This window comes from Chiloscyllium plagiosum, chromosome 2 (genome assembly GCF_004010195.1).
Source record: "Chiloscyllium plagiosum isolate BGI_BamShark_2017 chromosome 2, ASM401019v2, whole genome shotgun sequence".
NCBI classification, from domain to species: domain Eukaryota; kingdom Metazoa; phylum Chordata; class Chondrichthyes; order Orectolobiformes; family Hemiscylliidae; genus Chiloscyllium; species Chiloscyllium plagiosum.
Window position 1 is genome coordinate 2,309,346 of NC_057711.1, and position 20,722 is coordinate 2,330,067.

Consider the following 20,722-nt stretch of genomic DNA (forward strand, 5'->3'; position numbering starts at 1 on the left):
GAATTCAGATTCTTAACTTATTTACAGGGAATGGAAAACTTACTACCGAAGCCTAATGGCCCTTTAGAAAATGATAGTGAGCCAGTTTCACAAATATAACTACTGAGTGATCTAGAGTCACGTATTGGCCACATCAAGTGGGAATGGCAGATTTCCTTCCCTAAAGGACAGTTAAGAGCCAGATAGGTTTTTCTAATAATTGACAGTGGTTACACAAAAACCATTATTTTGTAAATTCCTAAAAACAAAGTCTTTTTTTGACTGTCTTTAAATTTCACGAATGTGGGATTCAAATCCATGATCTGCAACATTAGACTGAGGCACTGGATTACCAGCCCAATGACATGATCACTATGCCACCAACAAATCATAGTTGACCTAAATTTTCACTTGGGTAACAATAATGATATCAATGTTAACATCTAAAAATGACAATGAATAACAAAACACCATTTTCGTGGAGCAAAAAATACATTGAGCAAATTAGGGAGTGTTAACAGAAACATTAGAGTAAATGATCTAATCTCAATTCCTTGTTTTGCAGGGGATGGAGGAGCAGTTATAAAGCGAGGCTGAATAGGCTGGACTTTTTTCATTGAAGCACAGGATGGTGAAGGATGACCAAATTAAGAGGTTTATAAAATCATAAGGGGCATAGATAAGGTGAAAGGCAGGTATCTTTTCCCTTGGATGGGGTATTTCAAGACAAAGGGGAATATTTTTAAGGTGAGAGGAGAAAGATTTTTAAAAAAGACATGAGGGACAATTTTCTTTTTTTAAAACACAGTGGTCTGTGTGACGGATGAACTTCCAAGGGAAATGGTGGATCCAGGTACAGTTGCAATGTTAAAAGATATTTGAATAAGTCTATAATAGGAAATGTTTGAAGGGATGTGGGCATGGACAGGCAGGTGAGACTTAGTTTAGTTTGGGATTATGATCGGCATGGTTTGATTAGACTGAATGGTCTGTTTCCTTGCTATATGACTTTATCAAAGAAATTGACTCACTTTTAAATGTGGAAAAGCAATTAAGTCGATACCATTCTTTTTGCAGAAAGGTTTTCTTTTGTTCTTCGTATCTAGCTTCCATCTCTTAAACAGTTTCCTTTCTCTATTTTGACGTAAAAACGCAGTTACTGTTCCTTAACTGGCGTCATTAGTGTTATTCATCAGCATTATCACACAAACAGTAAGGGAATGGGAGCATAATCAGAACGTGGCACAGCGAGCAATCCAGAAGTCTGCTCCAAAACTAGGATTTCAAACCCCACAATTGCGTCTAGTATAATTTAAATGCACTGACCTAAATCTAGTAAATGATTACCCATTCTAGTTAGGGAACAACTCCTTAAGTCATCACAATCACCAAATCATATCTAACTGCCAATGTCCCAAACATTTTTTTTAATATCTTGAGACATGGGTATTGCAGGAAAGAGAAGCAGTTATGACCCTGCAATTCAAATGCAGGCAAGGGCATTTCCTGCTTAATATAAGACTAAGATATAGAAGCAGAATTAAGCCATCTGGTCCATCAAGTCTGCTCCACATTCGATCATGGCTGACTTTCTCAAATCCATTCTCCTGCCTTTCCCCATAACCTTGGATTCTCTTACTAATCAAGAATCTCCTCTGTCTTAATACACTCAATGACTTGACCTCATGGCCTTCTACAGCAATCTGCTCCACAGATTCACAATCCTCTGGCTGAAGAAATTCAGCATCTCAGTTATAAATGAATGTCGCTACACTCAGCCTGTGCCCTCAGGTCCCACACTCTCCTGTTAAAAGAAACAACTTCTCTAATTAGGTCAATATCCCATATCCCCATCCCTCACCTCATGATTTAATGCTCCTCTATGTTGAAAGTCAGAAACAATTAAACGTAACAAGTCACTCAGGTGGAAACTTCAACACCAAGAATCTTAAAATCCCTACAGGCCCTTTGGCACAACAAGTCCACAATGACCCTCCAAAGAGGAACCCCCTCCCCCACCCTAACCCATTACCCACTACTCTATATTTACTCGTGACTAATACACCTAATCTACACATCCCTGAACACTATGGACAATTTAGTATGGCCAATTCACCAATGCACATCTTTGGATTGCAGAAGGAAACTGAAGTTCCTGGAGAAACCCATACAGGTATGGGGATAATGTGCAAACAGACAGTTGCCAGAGGCTGAAATCAAACCTGGGTCCCTGGCACTGAGAAACAGCAGTGCTAACCACTGAGTCACTGCGCTGCCCCTATCAGCAACAGAACTTAGGTAGCACAAATACAGACTGCTGAGTCACAGCAGTTGATGAGGCAGCAGAAAAGAGAAATAAATCTACTTCATTTCAACATCAATGTACCAGCATGGTTCCTGTGATGCAGTAGTAGTCTTCATATCTTTGATCCAGGAGGTCTGGGTTCAAGTCTTACCTATTCCTGAGGTGTGTAATAACATCTCTGAACAGGTTTATTGGAAAATAAATACAAAAACAAAAATTGCTGGAAAAGCAATTCTGACAGCATCCGTGGAGAAAAGTCAGAGTTTGTGTTTTGGGTCCAGTGACCCTTCCTTAGACTAATATCATCCTATCAGTCTACTCTCAATCATCAATGAAGTGATGGAAGCTGTTGACAACACTTATGAATCAGCACCTGTTCAGCAATACCCAGCTCAGCAATGCCCATTTTGGGTTCCAGCAGGGTCACTCAGCTCCTGATATCTTTGATCTACGTTTGAATCAAGAGCTAAATTCTTGAAATGATGAGAGTCACAGCCCTTGACCTCAAGGTTGCATTTGACTCAGCGTGGAATCAAGGAGCCCTGGCAAAACGGAAATCAATGGACATCAGGAGAAATGTCTCCATTGGTTGAAGTCACACTTGGCACACAAGAAGATGGCTGCAGTTGTTGGAGTTCAGTCATCTCAGCTCCAGGCCACCCACCAACATTAAACTTTTTTTAAAAAGTCTATTCATCATCTTAGATTTATTATCCCTCACCAGCTGAGGTCACCATGAGTGACTCTCCTTCTCAACCGCTCCCCTTGCCTGAGACATGGTGACCCTCATGTTAAACTCACCGCCAGTCGTCTCTCTCTAATAAGAGAGTAGCCTTTTGGTAGTAGAACTATTGGTGACTTAACCTTTTAAATATTTGAGATAATGCACCTTTATTCACACCCATTATACATCTTATCTCCACACCACCAAAAAACACAACACCTGATTTTTGCTCTTAGCACCCTCAATCCCTCTACTCACTCTTCCTCCATCATAAAAACATGTTTCAAATTCCTTTCAGTTCTGAAGAGTCATACTGAACTCAAAATGTTAGCTGTTTCTTTCCACAGATGCAGCTGAGTTTCTCCAGCAATTGGTTTTTCTTTGATTTTATCGCAAGATTGCATTTCCTGAGCAAGCTGTGTCTGCAAGACTTGAGAGACAACTGAATGCAATTAATCAATCAGTTGACCACATTTACCATTGGTCAGTGACTCTTTTTAGAATTCAACCATGACAGATAAATCTGTTTTACTCTATCATCTCAAGAGAGCACCATGATGTGAGGAGGCTAATGTTGGACTGGAACAGTCAAACAGGAGGCTGGAAGAACACAGCAAGCCAGGCAGCATCAGGAAGGGAGAAGTCAATGCTTCAGGTATAACCCTTCTTCAGAACTAGATATGGGAGTGTGAGGAGCTACAGCCTGGGGGATGAGCAGGGCATAAAATGATGAGGTAATGATATATGAACACATGTAGTGAGTATGACCTGGTTGGTCATTGGGAGGGATAAATCGAGTTGGCAGCAGGAAGGGAGGAGGTGGAGCAGAAAAGGGAGTTGGGGGATGAGTGGGAAGACTATTTGAAATTAGAGAACTCATTGTGAAGTCCTCCAGGCTGTCGGCTGCCCAGGCAGAAGATAGTTTTTTCCCTCAACAATGGAGGACTGCAAATGTTGTTCCCTTTTCAAGAAGGGGAGTCAGGACAACCCTGGTAATTATAGGCCAGTGAGCCTTATTTAGGTTGTGGGTAAGGTGTTGAAAAAACTTATAAGAGATAGGATTTATAATCACCTGGAAACGAATAATTTGATCAGGGATAGTCAACGCAGTTTTGTGAAGGGTAGGTCATGCCTCACAAACCTTATTGAGTTCTGCGAGAAAATGACAAAAATAGGTGGATGACGGTAAATTGGTTGAAATGGTTTATATGGACTTCAGTAAGGCATTTAATAAGGTTCCACACAGTAGGCTATTGCACAAAAGAGTGTTTTGGGATCGAAGGTGACTTTGTGTTTTGGATCAGAAATTGGCGAGCTGAAAGAAGACAGAGGGTGGTGGTTAGCGGGAAATGTTCATCCTGGAGCTCGGTTACCAGTGGTGTTCGCAAGCACCTGTTTTGGGGCCACTGCTGTTTGTCATTTTTATAAAGATCTTGATGTGGGCGTAGAAGGATAGGTTAGTAAATTTGCAGATGACATCAAGATAGGCATAATTGTGGATAGTGCTGAAGGTTGTTGAGGGTTACAGAGGGACATGGATAAGATGCAGAGCTGGGATGAGAAGTGGCAAATGGAGTTTAATGCAGCAGAGTGAGAGGTTAGTTCACTTCGGAAGAAATAACAGGAATGCAGAGTACCGGACTAATGGTAAAATTCCCCGAACTTCTCCACCCAGATTGATAGGATTGTTAAGAATGCATGTGATGTGTTGGCATTTATTAATAGGGGGATTGAGTTTCGGAGCCAAGAGGTCAAGCCTCAGCTGTACAAGACAATGGTAAGGTTGCACCTGGAGTATTGCATGCAGTTCGGGTGACCATGTTATAGGAAGAATGTGGAAGTTCTGGAAAGGGATCAGAGATGAATTACTAGAATGTTGCCTGGTATGGAAGGAAGATCTTAGGAGCAAAGGCTGAGGGAACTGAGGCTGTTTTCGTTGAAGAGAAGGAGACTGAGTGGTGACTTAATCGAGACATAAGATAAAATCAGAGGGTTAAATAGAGTGGACAATGAGAGGTTTTTTCCTCGGATGGTGAAGGCTAACAGAAGGGGGCATAGCTTTAAATTGAGGGTTGATAGATTTAGGACAGATATTAGGGGTAGTTTCTACACTCAGAGTAGGAGGGGCATGAAATGCCTGCCTGCAACAGCAGTAGACTTGCCAACATTAACAGCATTTAAAAGAGCATTGGACATACATATTGCTAATAATGGAATGATGTAGGTTAGATGGGCATCAGGTTATTTTCACAGGTCAGTGCAATATCAAGGGCCGAAGGGCTTGTACTGCGCTGGAGTGTTCTATGTTCTATATTCCTCCAATGTGCAGTCCGATTGACTGTGGAAATGGAGGACTGAGGTGATCAAAGTTAGAAGTCACAACACCATGTTATAGTCCAGCAGGTTTGTTGAAACTCATACCTTGAGTGCTGCACCTTCATCAGGTGAACTCCTGACAGTTTAAATAGACCTGGAGATAGTGAGAACTGCAGGTGCTGGAAGTCAAGTTGATAAAAGGTGGGGCTGGAAAGGCACAGCACGTCAGGCTGTAGCAGAGCAGCAGAAAAGTTAATGTTTCGGATTGGGACCCTTCATCAATTCTGAAGAAGTGTCCTGAACTGAAATATCAACTTTCCTGCTTCTCCCATGCTACCTGACCTGCTGTGCCTTTTCAGCTACACTTTAATCGACTTTAAATAAATCTGTCAGACTACAAACCTGGAGTCGTGACATCTGACTTCAAAAGAGAGCAAGACAGCAACTAACAGAATATTTACAGGGATAAACATCAACACTACACTATTTCTGAAGAGATATTAACTGCTATTATACCCTTTTTGAGTAACTTTGTTTTGACAATGAACTCATAATTAGGTTGATTGAAAAACCTGGTTGATAAGTCGATTTTTGTTTAAAACCTGGTAACAAGCAGCTAATTGGTTAGCCACCCTGATAACAAAAAGTATGGTTATTTTATGCTGTGACTGGAGGAGTAGTGGGCCTAAAGTGATGGTGTACTCCTCTTGCCTCAGATGTAAAAACCGTCATCAACTACTTTTGGGAATATAGGCACTGTTGTAATGTAGACACCAAATTTTGCTCACAACAACCCCAACCAATGACAATAAATAATACAATCCATTTTTAACTCTTGGTTTAAGGGACAAATATTGGCAAAGACACCAAGGAGAATCCCAAGGATGATCATCTTCCAACCAATGCCATGGCCACTGAAAGGACAAAGTTGAACATTTCACCCAAATGATGACATCTCCAACAGTTCAGTCCAATTCTCTGAGCACTGCAATGGAGTGTCATGTAGTTTAGGTATTCAAGTCTGAGGAGCAAGTCTTAATCCATAATCTTCCAATTCAAGAGAGGAGAGTGTTAAATTATCAATCTGCAGCTCCAGCAAGCTTCCTGAAGTAACAACATGAGTGGAAATTTCATTTGAGATCCAAGAATATCAACACACAGCAATGAAAGACAAAATACAACACTGATTACATTGCCAGACCAGAAACTACATCTTCAAAAATACAAAAGAAACAAGATAAAACTGGTTTAATGGGGTGCAACCACACCATTTTAAGAAAAAAGGCCTTTCCTGAATTTAACTCCAATAACTGTTTCAAACACTTAGAACATTACAGAGTAGTACAGGCCCTTCGGCCCTCAATGAATATTAGATCACGCAAAGCAAAATACATTAGACTTCATCAGGATCTGTGTTTATTATCATAAAGAACATAACAGCTAGGGAACTAATTTCCTAGCCAAGTAGACAGAAACATTACTACTGTTACAGTTCCAGACAGATGTGATAATGACAAAGGCTGTTGGTATGCTTGCCTTTATTGGTCAGTGCATGGAGTGTAGGAGTTAGGACATCATGTTGCAGCTGTCCAGGACATTGATGAGGCCACTTTTAGAGGAACTGCATATAATTCTGGTTGCCATTCTATAGGAAGGATGTTGTTAAACTTGAGAGGAAGCAGTAAAGGATGTTACCAGGACTGGAGGGTTTAAGCTATAGGGAGAGACTGAATAAGCTGTGGCTTTTTACCTCTGGAGCATCATAGGCTGCAGGAGTGACCTTATAGATTTTTATAAAATCATGAGGGGTGTTTATAGCATGAACAGTTAAAGTATTATTTTCCCCCAAGATGAGGAAGTCCAAAACTAGAGGGTATATGTTTAAGGTGGCAGATCTAAAAAGGACCTGAGGGGATCTTTATCATGCAGAGTGGTGCATGCCTGGAACGAATAGAGGAGGCTGGTACAATTCCAGCATTTAAAAAGGAATTGGGATGGATAAATGAATAGGAATGATTTATAGGGATATGGGCAAAATGTTGGCAAATGGGACGAGGTCGAAATGGGATGTCTGGTCGGATGAGTTGGACCAAAGGGTCTATGTCAGTGTCTCTATGCCCCTATAAATACATTTGAAAATTAATTTACCCACCAATTGTAGAATGTAAAAAGACTGAATGACTCATATAATCAACTCCTTTGAAGAACAATTTAAACGCATTGAGAAATTGTTCTTGCACGTCTATTCATGTTTGTTTCGTCCAGGAACAGGAATAGCAAGTACAATCATTTATCAAGCCAATATAGAGACAATGTCACTTGCCAAAATGCCCAAGGAACTTGCACTGAAGTGCAGATGACATCACATACTAATCAGATCTATACTGACAGAAATACACAGATTCATCTTTATAACTCAGAGCCAAGTGCGAGACTTATTTTTATTTTCATTCAGTTTCTTTTACAGTCAATTTACTTCCCTTTTTCTAACACTTCAATGCATACATTCCTACAGGCACAGGACATCTCATAAAACTCTAGCCAAATGGCTATTCTTCATGTCTTAACCTGCACAGCGAATATCAGCGGAGTATTCAGTCAGAGAATGAACTGCGAGTGAAGCTGGCCCAACATTATAGCAAGTGCTTCCTGCACTGGTTTTAAAAGATAAAGCAGAACTGATCATATTTGACTCTCATAGACAGATGCTACAGCTAACATCTGATGTGTCATATCAAAGATTAAGACAGACGGAAAATAAAAGCTTGTGATATGGGGTAACATTAGCATAGAAAGAAAATTGGCTGGCTGGCAGAAAAGTTTTCACTTGATTGGCAAGGGTCTATGCTGGGGCCTCAATGTTCATAACTTATATCAATGACTTAGGTGATCTGAAGGAGTGAGGCATGGTAAACTTGCAGACAATACCAAGATATAATCTGCGAAAAAGATAAAAGAGATTGTAGATAAAGAAATTTGGATAGGTACACGAATAGGAAATGTGTGGAGGGATATGGGCCAAATCCCATATGTGACTAGTTTAATTTGGGAAATGTGGTCGCTACGGACAAGTTGGATTGAAGGGTGTTTCCGTGCTGTATGACTTTATATGGATAGGTTGGGCGAGAGCACAAAAACCTGGCAGATGGAGTACAATGTGGGGAAATATGAAGGTGTTCACTTTGGCAAGAAGAATGAAAATTTTTTTTGGAAACAAGTAAAAGTTAGCATCCAGATAAACACAGAACCAAAGTGGTTAACAGGATACTATGCTTTATTGTAAGAACTGAACATAAAAAAATGTTATGTTTCAGTTGTTCAGGGCACTAATAAGACCACAATCTTGGGAAATGGGTGCAGTTTTTTTGTCCTGATACTAAAAGGAACAATGCAAGTGCATTGGGGATGTTCAGAGTAAACTAAATTGATATCAGGAATGAGCAGATTATCTTGAGAGGATGAACCTATTTCCATTGGAGTTTGGAAGAGTGAATGGTGACTTTATTGAAGTGTATGAGATCTTAAATCCTCTTGACATAAACGATGTGGAAAGGACATCGTCTTTTCTACTTGTGGCCGAGTCTAAGACAGGGGATGTTATTTTAAAATTAGAGATTGGCTTAGGACAGAGTTGAGGAGGATTTTTTTTTTTACCTGAGGTTGTACAACTTTAGAACACTGCCTGAGAAGGCGATGGCACAGAGGTCACTGAATATTTTTAAGACAACGAGATAGATTCTTGTTAGGTGAGGCAAGTGAAAGATTATTGGGGTTTGATGGGAAAGCAGAATTTGGAATACATTCAAGCACAATCTTATTGAATGGCACAGGAAGCTTGAGAAGCCATTTCTGCTGCAATTGCATACCATCATAATCAATATCCTTGCTTCTCCCAGCTCATCCTGCAGGAGTTAAAATCGCAACCTCTCAAAAGCTGAGCAATCAGTTGAGCTGGAAATACACAAACCAACTTGGCTGTAACTCAGAAGAGCACTAGAACAAAATTTCCACAAGCCAAAAGGTTTTGGACCTCCAATTTTCAGCTTAACTTCCAACAAGCTCTGCAGAAAAGGCCTTAAACTAATTTGGCAAGGTCAAAGGACCAGGATGCAAGGTAATGTAAAGACCACTTCTTATTTTTCTTTGTTTTTGACTGTGGACGAAAAGAGTAAAAAGACAGTTTTGAAGCCCAGTACGCGAAAGGAACTGTTGCACCTTTGAGTCATGATGTCTCATTATGACTTAAAATTACACTCCTGCACTGCAAACAGTGAGCATAGAGACATAAGATGCTACAACACCGGTGGGCGTGTGTAGTGAGACTCATCCAGCATCAGATTGCTGATTCGTCCAGCTTCAGATTGCTGATTAGTTACTGTCAATGTCAGTGACTAGTTACAGATGACAGAAGTCATTAAAGCCAACAACTTTAACTGGCTCCGAGAAAAGATGAACAGATCAAGTGTTTACAACAGAAGGGAGCAGTTTCAGGACTGCTGAAAAAACAGGTTTGCTGTCACCATCTCTACAGGGAGAAAGTGAGGACTGTAGATGCTGGAGATCAGAGTCGAAAAGTGTGGCGCTGGAAATGCACAGCCGGTCAGGCAATATCCGAGAAGGAGAATCAACATTTTGGGCATAAGTCCTTCATCATGAAGGGCTGATGAAGGGTTTATGCCCAAAACGTTGTTTCTCTTGCTCCTTGGATGCTGCCTGACTGGCTATGCTTTTCTAGCTTATCTATCCACCTTTCAGGCTCTCTGCCTTTATTCCTGATGAAGGGCTTTTGCCCGAAACATCGATTTTACTGCTCCTCGGATGCTGTCTGAACTGCTGTGCTCTTCCAGCACCACTAATCCAGAATGCTTTTCTAGCGCCACACTTTTTGACTCCATCCCTCTACAGTAAGGTAACTGAAGTCACAGAAATGCCAGCTATTTTTTCCCACCAATGTTGCAAGTCGTTACTTGGAAAAGGAGATCAGAGGGTCGTGTGGAACAAAACAAATTTCTCATCAATCCTGTGGACTGGTCCTCTTGAACAGTGCTTTCGAAATACTTTCTTTTCGTCCACATATACCACCACGTTTTTCCTCTCTGTATGTAGTCATAGATATTTTAAAAAGAGGGTTAGCTTCCCTGGTAAGAACCTGGTAAGTGTTTTCCATTAACCCAATTCCAGACAAGCAAGCTGGTAACTTGGTGTACTTTGATTAAATCATTAACTTTGTGGCCAACCGAGTAGTAGTGGGGCTCAAGAATCAATGCACTTTCCCAAGTGGGTCACAACAAATGAGAGAGAAGAAACAAGGATCACAGAGGAAATAGATAAGTGCAAGAACAAAGAACAGCTTGAAAGCAGAGCTTGAAACTACGGGCTAAATGACAGGCAGTCTGAGATGCATTTGAGTTTTTGGATGTAGGTCTGCTCACTGAGCTGCAAGGTTCATTTCCATACGTTTCGTTACCTTACTTGGTAACATTTTCAGTGGGCCTCAGGCGAAGCAATGCTGAAAATTCCTGCTTTCTATTTATAGGTTTGAGTTTCATTGGGTTGGTGATGTCATTTCTTGTGATATCCTTTCCTGTGAAGTCACTTCCTGTTCCTTTTCTCAGGGGGTGGTAGATGGGATCTAACTCCATGTGTTTGTTGATAAGAGTTCTGGTTGGAATGCCATGCTTTTAGGAATTTTCGTGCATGTCTTTGTTTGGCTTGTCCTAGATCTTCTCAAAACTCGCTATGCATTTCAGTGTCATGCAATAAATAAAGTTGTTGAGCTGCAAGGTCATTTCCATCGAGAATTAGGATATAGTGGCAATAATAAAGGCCTGGCCTCATACAAGGGAGACAGAACTAGCAACTTAATGTTTGTATTATAAGGAATTCAGGAAAAATAACACAAGAGAAAGATGGCCACACTGATCAAAGAGGCAGTGGCATAGTGGTATTACCACTGGACTGTTAATTCTGAGAGCCAGATAATATTCTGGGGAAGCGAATCCTGCCACAGCATATGGTGGAATTTGAAATCAATTGAAAAGAAATCTGGAATTAAGAGTCTAATGGCGACCATGAACCCATTGTTGAAAAATCCCATCTGGTTCACTCATGTCCTTTTGGAAAGGAAACTACCATCCTTACCTGGTCTGGACTACATGTGACCCACAGCAATGTGCCTCTGGGCAATTAGGAATGGGCAATAAATGCTGCCTAGCCAGCAACGCCCTCAACCCATGAATAAATCAAAAAGCACTAAAGCACTGGAAAGGGATGCTACTGAAGGAGTCAAGGACAGAATTAATTTAGTGTGAACGAAGGAGTAGAGGAGCTATGGCACAATTGGGTGTATACAATACATTACCAAATTGTGACAGGGATATGGAGAAGCAAATTTGAATGCAAATTACAGGAAGAATTAAAGAACAATGATACTGAAGTACTTCAATATTTTAATACTGACTGGAGCTTTACAATGTAAAGGACTAAATGGAAGGCATTCCTGAAAAAAAGAGAATCATCTTGGTCAGCGGCTCAAATTTTGAAGTCAGCAAAGTGAAGGCTTTTGCCACAAACCTCAGAGGAAGATGTCCATGAAGATTCCCTCTAGTTCTGTGGTATGAATCTGTTGTGTTGCCGTAATCGTACCAGACCTGAAGAGCTGCTCAAAACAACTGGTGATGACTTAACCTGAGGGCCACCAGACTTCAGGCGAGGGAAGAGATTGAGAAGGAGAGCCCTTCATGGTAACCTCAAACCAGTGATGGGAATTAAACCCAAGCTGTAATCGTACCAGACCTGAAGAGCTGCGCTCTCAGAGAGAGAAACAACTGGTGGTGACTTAACCTGAGGGCCACCAGACTTCAGGCGAGGGAAGAGATTGAGAAGGAGAGCCCTTCATGGTAACCTCAAACCAGTGATGGGAATTAAACCCAAGCTGTTGGCATCACACTGATCTGCAAACCAAAAATCCAGCTAACTAAGCTAAACTGATTCCCAATATGAAGCTACATATCGCAATAATATTTTAATCTTGGCACAAATTATAAAAGAATAATGACCATTTGGTGGTAATGAAAGCAAACAAGCAAAAGCAGCCAATCAAATTCAAGTATTCTCACAGTCATCAAATCAAAGTTAAAAGCACTAACTATCCTTCACTTCTTAAACATTCCAAGAGAGTAAGTACATAGGATTATGGTAGAAACTGAATACAAAAAGAACTGAACAAACTTATAAATTTATGTTCAAAATCTGTTTTATTTAATATAATATAGAAATGTGACATTCCATCCTGGTGCCAGGATAAACAATGTAACAGAATATTCTACTGGCTAACAGACCGAATTTCAACCTGCTTCCCGACTCATGTTTTAGAGTCCTAGGGCATTCCAAAATGATATCCCAAATACATATGGAAATATGAAGTGGCAATACTGTCTTACTGGCATAGTTGTGAGAAGTATACAGGGACAGAGGGATCTGGGAATGGATGCACTGACCTTTGAAGATTATCATTCCTGATGAAGGGCTTTTGCCCAAAACATCGATTTTTCTGCTCCTCGGATGCTGCCTGACCTGCTGTGCTTTTCTAGCACTACTCTAATCTTGACTCGAATCTCCAGCACCTGCAGTACCCACTTTTGCCCTGACCTTTGAAGATGGTAGGGCATATCAAGAGTGATTAGCAGAATACTTTTAAGTAGTCGATGATAAATTCCTGGAACTTACTGCTGAGACAGTCAATGACGTGAAAAGAAAATTGGAGGAGACAGAAAGGAAATAAATTTGCATGTTTGTTTGCAGAGATAAAACACGAGTGTGCGAGACTGACTGGCCTGTTCCTTGGGCAGTTGGCATTGACTCGATGGGCCATATGGCCTCCTTCTGTGCCGTAAATGACCCCAGGTGGAGGAGTACACATGGATGAGTCAGGGTCTCCAGTGAAATGAAACAGAGGAAGAGAGGCCAGATGAGAACAAATGAGCAGCTAACATACAAAGGAATCCAAAAATCTTTCCAAAACAAAAATAGCAAAACAGCCTTGTTTTCTTGACAATGTTTAGATAGCGTCAAGAACAAAAAAAACGTTAAGGTACATTCCTTATCCAGAGCAGTAGCAAGCAATATTGCTCATCTGTTTCTAAAATTATTGCTCAAGGTAGGAGACTATTATGACAGAGTTTAAAATCAATACAGATTATTTGCAGCAGAGCAGGTATGAAGACCAAGACGTTTACAAAATGAAAACAACGTAGAAGCTTGACAAGCTATGATTTGCCTTGAGCATTCAGTTGATACAAGCACCCATATCTCCACGAGTACTAATAACTAAGATGACTATTGAGAAAACGCTGTTCAATAAGCTAACTAAAGTAGCAAACGATGAGGTGATGATCTCCTTAATGACTAGGTTTGGGCAGAGAATGCAAGGGTCATGACCTACATCGAGGAGTTGTGAAAAATAAAATATGTTTTTCCAAATTAGGGTATTTATTTAAAAGAAAAAAAGACTGCATAAATGTTTACTGGCTACATCATATTGAGTATTAATGGTGACGTTCTCAATGAGTAACCTTATAAGCAAAGCACTACTGTTCTCTGTTTTTCAATCTGAACTCATTTGAAGTAACTGATGAACTCTATTTGATGAAATTATCAAGTATGAAACTCCACTACAGAAAATAAATAATATAAACTACATGATCATCTCCAAGTGCACACCTGGTGACCATGAAAAATTTGGCATTTTCAGAATTCATACCCAACATCGGAATTAATATTTTTGAGCTATGTGAATAAAGTAAATGATTATTCAGTTTTGTTTACAATTAGTTTTATGCCCACAGAGTGTTAAGCTCACAAAATTATGAGGTTGAAAATGACAAAATATATTTTATGTCAAGACCATAAGACAAAGGAGCAGAAATTAGGCCATTCAGCACATCGAGCCTGCTCCACTATTTGATCATGGCCGATAAGTTTCTCAATCCCATTCTCCTGCTTTCTCCACATAACCCTTGATACTCAACAACCTAGCAATCTCAGCTTTAAACATACTCAATGACCTGGCCTCCATTGCCTTCTATGACAATGAATTCTATACATTCATCTCTCACTGGATGAAGAAATGTCTCCTTATCTCTGTTTAAAAGGTCTTCCCTTTACTCTAAGGCTGTGCCCTCAAGTCCTAGTCTCTCCGACCAATAGAGACATCGTCCCAACATCTACCCTGTCGAGGCCACTCACATATTCTGTACATTTCAATTAGAACCCCGTTCATCCTTCTGAACTCCAAATATAGACCCAGAGTCCTCAAAAATTCTTCATTGGTTAAGCTTTTCATTCCTGCAACCATTCTCATGAACCTCGTCTGAACACGCTCCAAGGCCAGTCGGTCCTTGCAAAGATTATGGGGCCCAAAACTGTGCACAATAATCTCAACGTGGTCTGACCAGAGCCTTACAGAGCCTCAAAAGTACATCCCTGCTTTTATATTCAAGTCCTCAAGACAAAAGGCGTGGATTTATCATTGCTGAAATACAACCATTAATCACACGAAGAGGGGAAATATTGAAAAACTGTAATAAAGAATCAAGTCTTGAAACTGTGACTGCAGACTGACTTCATCCTTCAGCCCCAACAATTTAAACAAGAAATTAATCATACTGCTGTGGCCAGATTACAATGCTGGATAGCAGTTTCAAAATAGCATCTCAACTTCTGAGTTGTAAAGAACAGCACAACAGTTCTATTCTCCTTTAGAAAAAGCAATGGTCATAATGGTCCTGACTTTTGTTTTCCTTTATTTCTCTGTGAGCGTCACTAGCAAATCATACGTTTGTTGAGTAAACCTAAATACCCTCAGATGATGAAATACATCGAAACGTTAAGCAAAAGTAGGCCATTCAGCCCTTTGAGCCTGCTCCATTCTTCAACAGGATCATGGCTGTTTCTCTACCTCAGTCCATGTTCCCTCTTTCTCCCCTTAAATATCTAAAAACGATTGCTACAACATGGAGGCAAATCTTCTCTGTTAATTTAACCAAACACCCAGAAAAGCTCACGTTGCCTCATGATCTGTTAAAATATGCCTGACAAAGAATTCACAAATTCCACTATTTAAAGAACATATCAATTTATTCGTCAACTCAAAGTGAACATTAAACAAAAACTGTCATATCTAAGCTCCCCTTTCTCTTAACTGCCTCCAACTCTACAACAATAGGCTGTTCCAATAAGACACTTACTAAAATGACATCAACTTAATTTCAAAATCGCATAGTCACTGTCTTCTTCTGTGTCTTGACTCTTCTGGCTGCGGATCTACCAGGGTTGTTGTCTTTGTTTTTACTGCAAATAGGTTTCATATGAAAAGGTACCTTTGATAGAGAGTGTTGCCTAATTTTTTGGAGAGAAAGATGTTGGATGGGCAATTAGCACGCTCTCTCTCTCGACAGCAGTTGCTCTCTGACTAATTTTCAAAATGTCTGCATTTTTATGCCCAACATCAAAATGTCTCATTGAATTTGTTTTACCAACACTGAACCAAACTCAACTGAGTGTTAGTATCCTGGGGCATAATTTAAACTGATTGGTTAAATTCTAATTATTGTCAAAACAAATTATAATTGTTGTCAGACATCCATTTCACAGCCAAATGTTACATATTTTCAACTTTCCAGTACACTCTGGGACTGCCATCTCATCATATACATACACGTGCTTGTAAGCTGTCAGTTCATAACAGTATTTTCTCTCTCTCTCTCAAAGATACAATATACACCTTCAACTTCATAACAGTATTTATCTCCTCCTTGAATACATTGTGACTTGGACCCTACAGCTTTTTCTCGCCAAGAATTCAAATTGTTCACTACCCTTTGAGCTACGAAAATTTTTCTTTGTCAGTCCTAAATAGTCTATTCCTCACCATGATATTCTAGTTCTATGGAAACTAAACCAAGAAAAATATCTTCCCTCCTCAGTGCAGATTCCCCTTCATTCTTCCAAGCTCCAGTGAATACAGACCTCCTATTAGAGCAGACTGCCATCCCTGATATCAGTCCCTGAACCTCCTCACAACTCCTTTTATGAGTATATCCATTCTTTGGTAGGGAGATCAAAACTGAACACAATACTCCAAGTGCAGTCTTCCCAACACCCTGCATAACTGCAGTAAAATATCCCCATTCTGAACTCAAATCCTCAAGCAATGAAGGTCTATATATAATTTGCCTTAATTGCTTGATGCACCTGCCAGCCAATTTCCATTATTGATGAACAAGGACACACAGGATACTTTTGCACATCCACGTTTCCCAATGTATCACCATTTAAATCATACTTGTGTTTTTCTAACCAAAGATTATAACATCACATTTAACCACATTGCACAACATCTGCCATGGGTTTGCCCATTCATTCATTTTCTAGATCAGAGTGGTGCTGGAAAAGCACAGGTCAGGCAGCATCCGAGGAGCAGGAAAATCGATGTTTCAGGCAAAAGCCCTTCATCAGGAATGAAGGCAGGGAGCCTCCAGGGTGGAGAGATAAATGGGAGGGGGGGGTGGGGTTGGGGCTGGGGAGAAGGTAGAGAGACTCACTCAATTGGTCTACACCTCCCTGAAGTCTCCAAGCATTCTCCTCAAAACTCTCAATACAACCCAGTTTTGTTTCAAATAAACTTGCACTTCCCACTAGTCACTGCCTGCCTGTCAAAAAAAGACCCATTTATTTCTTCACTGCTTCCGGTCTGTGAACCGATACATTATTGGGTACAATTGATTAATTTACTTGAATGTTTCCAAGAGCAATAGGAATCAAGAACAATTGCCTATAGTGTTAGGTGCATTGGTTAGAGTGAAATGGGTCTGGGTGGGTTACTCTTCGGAGGGTCAGTATGGACTGGTTGGGCTGAAGGGCCTGTTTCCACACTGTAGGGAATCTAATCTAATCTAAACACTGCTAAGTCGAGTTAATTTAAGTTGGCCAGCAGATTTTCTTCCTACAAGGCCATTAAAAAACCAAGTGCACTTTTACAGCAATTCAATAGTTATACATTTACCATTTTATTCCAGAGTAAATTTAAATTTTCCAGTTACTCATGTCTTTGGGTCACTAGTCAATTCCTCTAGAACAGCTATGCTGCCACATCTTAAAGTTCGGTACTTTTAATAGCTATAAGCTCAGAGTCCGATATTATTTGACAATACCAAGTCAGATAGTTGCATTACGGACAGCAAATGACAACATTTCAGGGTAATTTTCAAGGACCGGGATCGAAATCACAGAACTTGGTGCTACTCCTCATCTGAGCATCCAACCCCAAATCCGATCTGGCCATAGCTGGTCACCAAGAGCTCCAGGTGTAGCCCACTGTCCCAAGCCATGGTATTCTTGTCCAAATTAATCACAAACACAGAGAACAATGATGGCGTATTCATCTGGGGGCGGCACGGTGGCACAGTGGTTAGCACTGCTGCCTCACAGCGCTAGAGACCCGGGTTCAATTCCTGCCTCAGACGACTGACTGTGTGGAGTTTGCACGTTCTCCCCGTGTCTGCGTGGGTTTCCTCCGGGTGCTCCGGTTTCCTCCCACAGTCCAAAGATGTGCAGGTTAGGTGAATGGGCCATGCTAAATTGCCCATAGTGTTAGGTAAGGGGTAAATGTAGGGGTATGGGTGGGTTGCGCTTCGGCGGGGCGGTGTGGACTTGTTGGGCTGAAGGGCCTGTTTCCACACTAAGTAATCTAATCTAAAAAGTAATCTAATCTGTTTTTGCATGTGTAATACCTCGGAGTTTAACAGTGAATACACTCAGAACAGGAATGTTTGCAACGTAATAAGTAGAGCCCAGTTTGATTCAAATATTAGTTCTCGTCAAGTCCTGAAAGCATATCAAAAGAAATTTTTAAATTCCTTTTGTATGTCGAGCACTTCACTGACAAGGCCAATGTTTTTTGCTTAACCCTATCGAACCTCTAATACAGTTTTGTTTAAAAAGCTGTAACACCAATAAGATAGGATTTTTTCCCTGGATTATAGGAGGATGAGGGATGACCTTAGAGCTGTTAAAACATTTAAAAGACATTGGACATGGGTACACGAATAGGAACGGTTTAGAGGAATATGTGCCTCAGTTTGGGAAACTTGGTTGGGATTGACAAATTGGACTGAAGGGCCTGGTTCCGTGCTGTATGCATCTGGTTACACTCAATGAGCTTTTATTGAGCAACTTGTGAGAAATTCAGAGCTTTCCACTTGTTTGCACAGGTGAGGATAAGGTAGATGATTCTTATAGAAATGCTCGAGTGAATATGCCGTGGTCTTGTTCTAAATAAACAGTTCACCAATCAATATTTAACAAAGGAGGTGCAGGGTAAGATACAAAACATGCTCAAAGATATTAGCGAAACAAATTCATGAAACTTTTTTGAACTGATTTACATTTGAAATTGTTCACTCAGATAACCTTGTGATCTTGTTTAGATAATGCAAAATTCAGATAATTGATATTTTGATAATCAAGGTTGTCAATAATTCAATATTTAAGCAATATTTTTTCCAAACAGTGTGGAAAGAAACTGTACACATTTACTGAACACAAATTAAGGAGATAATTCAAAGAACTTACAAAAGGGTTGGAATATTGCATCAGTAATTAGAGGGGTAATTTAAAAGGCATTGGTTGTGGATTTATCAGCAAATTTCACTTCATTTGCTCCTCGTAACCTGCTAACTTCTCCTGTGGACAGCAAACCATCTTCAGCAGCTTTATCAATGACTTTCCCTCTCCCTTAAATTGAAAGGCCTTTCAGGCGTTCCAGATGATTGCACAATGTTCAACACCATTCGTAACTCCTCAAAATCTGAAGTGTGCCAAGTGCTGCAAGAGATATCCAGGCTTGAGCTGGTATTTGGCAAGGAACATTCACACCACACAAGTGTCAGCAAGAATCTGACCATCTCCCCTGGACATTGAATAGAACATAGAACAGAGAACAATACAGCACAGAATAGGCCTTTCGGCCCACGATGTTGTGCCAAACATTTATCCTAGCTTAAGCACCCATCCATGGACATATCCAATTGCCGCTTAAAGGTCACCAATGATTCTGACTCTGCCACTCCCACAGGCAGCGCATTCCATGCCCCCACCACTCTCTGGGTAAAGAGCCTATCCCTGACATCCCCTCCATACCTTCCACCCTTCACCTTAAATTTATGTCCTCTGTTGTACCCGGGGAAAAAGTTTCTGACTGTCTACTCTATCTATTCCTCTGATCATCTTATAAATCTCGATCAAGTCACCCCACATCCTTCGCCGTTCCAATGAGAAAAGGCCTAGCACTCTCAACCTATCCTCGTACGACCTATTCTCCATTCCAGGCAACATCCTGGTAAATCTTCTCTGCACCCTCTCCAAAGCTTCCACATCTTTCCTAAAGTGAGACGACCAGAAGTGCACACAGTACTCCAAATGTGGCCTGACTCTTGAATTCAATCCCTCTGCTAATGAACGCTAATACACTATAGGCCTTCTTACAAGCTCTATCCACCTGTGGCAACTTTCAAAGATCTATGAACTTAGACCCCCAAGATCCCTCTGCTCCTCCACCTTACTAAGAATCCTACCGTTAACCCTGTATTCCGCATTCTTATTTGTCTTTCCAAAATGGACAACCTCACACTTGGCAGGGTTGAACTCCATCTGCCACTCCTCAGTCCCGCTCTGCATCATATCTAAGTCCCTTTGCAGCCGACAACAGCCTTCCTCACTATCCACAACTCCACCAATCTTCGTATCGTCTGCAAATTTACTGCACCACCCTTCGACTCCCTCTTCCAAGTCATTAATAAAAATTACAAACAGCAGAGGACCCAGAACTGATCCCTGCGGAACTCCACTTGTAACTGGGCTCCAGACTGAATGTTTACCATCTACCACCACTCTCTGACTTCGACCTGTTAGCCAGTTTTCGATCCAACTGGCCAAATTTCCCACTATCCCATGCCTCCTGACTTTCCGCATGAGCCTACCATGGGGAACCTTATCAAATGCCTTACTAAAATCCATGTACCCTACATCCACTGCTCCACCCTCATCCACATGCTTGGTCACCTCCTCAAAGAATTCAATAAGACTTGTAAGGCAAGACCTACATTTACTATTGCTGAATTAACTATTATCAACATTATCATTGTCACCGAGAATGTGTATAGGATATAAGCAAGCAATGAAAGAGTTAAGTTCTGAGTTTTGTGAAACAAGAGGTTCAGCTGAGCATTACTCAGATCAGATAAGAACTTACAGTTAACAATGGGATGCTTGATGCAAGGTTCATGGGTTAACAAGGTGGAAAAGCAGTCATTATGTAGAGCCATTTAACAATATTGCAA

General features: G+C 40.7%; 1 protein-coding gene across 4 annotated transcripts in view; it reads right to left on the reverse strand.

Annotated features, from left to right (window-relative positions):
- lifra (LIF receptor subunit alpha a) overlaps nt 1-20,722 on the reverse strand; it is a 196,619-nt gene that overhangs the window by 57,541 nt on the left and 118,356 nt on the right. The window contains exon 1 of one of the 4 annotated variants that reach the window (XM_043703122.1): nt 1,011-1,107. The exons of the other annotated variants lie outside the window; for them this stretch is intronic. Coding sequence (XP_043559057.1) covers nt 1,011-1,092 — 82 coding nt within the window. The 5' untranslated portion in view covers nt 1,093-1,107. Of the gene's footprint in view, nt 1-1,010; nt 1,108-20,722 lie in introns of those variants that run through there. 4 annotated transcript variants of the gene reach the window in all.